The sequence below is a fragment of the Mesitornis unicolor genome, unplaced genomic scaffold (genome assembly GCF_000695765.1).
Source record: "Mesitornis unicolor isolate BGI_N332 unplaced genomic scaffold, ASM69576v1 scaffold42214, whole genome shotgun sequence".
Lineage (NCBI taxonomy): Eukaryota > Metazoa > Chordata > Aves > Mesitornithiformes > Mesitornithidae > Mesitornis > Mesitornis unicolor.
Window position 1 is genome coordinate 3,131 of NW_010182883.1, and position 878 is coordinate 4,008.

General features: G+C 56.7%; 1 protein-coding gene across 1 annotated transcript in view; it reads right to left on the reverse strand.

The window, feature by feature from the left end:
- Positions 1-144, reverse strand: part of MYCL (v-myc avian myelocytomatosis viral oncogene lung carcinoma derived homolog) — a gene marked incomplete at its 5' end in the record, with an annotated part of 566 nt that extends 422 nt beyond the window's left edge. The window contains 1 exon segment of the mRNA XM_010183930.1: positions 1-144. This exon segment is cut by the window's left edge and continues 2 nt beyond it. Coding sequence (XP_010182232.1) covers positions 1-144 — 144 coding nt within the window.
- Positions 145-878: the final 734 nt, after the last annotated feature.

Below are 878 nucleotides of genomic sequence, written 5' to 3' on the forward strand. Positions count from 1 at the left end.
AGTTGTGCTGCTGCTGGTGGACGGAGATGTGGAAGCGTTTCATGCAGGGGTCCAGGGGGTCTGCACGCAGCGTGATGGTGACTGGCTTCCTCAGGCTGAGCGATTGTCTCTTCTCCACCGTCACCACGTCGATCTCTTCACCTTCTGCTCAAAAGGGACATGGCAAGAAAGAAAAAATCCCCGTCAGTTGGGAGCCCCTGGTCACCCCTCTCGCCACTGTCCCTGGGTGATCTCCTTGCTGCCATCCCACAGAAGTTTTGCTCATACACTGCAAAGTCACCCTGCAACCTCCAGAAGGGGTTATGGGATTTAAGTGCTCTTCCAATCACACAGGAAGGAGTTTTCCCTCCACATTACTGTGCCAGATCCCCTAAATTTGGATGGGGCTTGACTTCTGCCTCACTTCAGCACCAAAAGCAACGCGTGTGCAGTATAAGGGATCATCAGGCAAGAAACAGCCAAGGCCACCTCTGGGGGGAAGGGGGGGTAGGAGGAGCAGGATGCTGCGGATCTGGGACAGCCCCGCTCCAAAGTTCATCCTGGTCGGGCGCTTTCATGGGCCATTAGAATTGTAAATGAGGGACGCGGGGGCAGAGCTGCCCTTTGTTCCCTTGGCCACAGCTTCCCACTCGGGTGACTTGTCACTTTTCACAAGTGCCGAGCCCCATTCAGCCCAGGTTCCCTGGGGACAGAGGAGACAACCCCCTCTCGGTGCAGGGGGGTCCCTCCTGCAGACCCGGTGACCCTCGAAGGCATCCCAAGCCCAGGAGTCAGCGGGGGGAGGTTATCAAAGCTGCAAACAGACCCAAATAAAAGCATACCTGGACTCAAAGCACCCTGCGTGTTATCACTGCAGGAGCTGGGCTCTAGGGCACCCT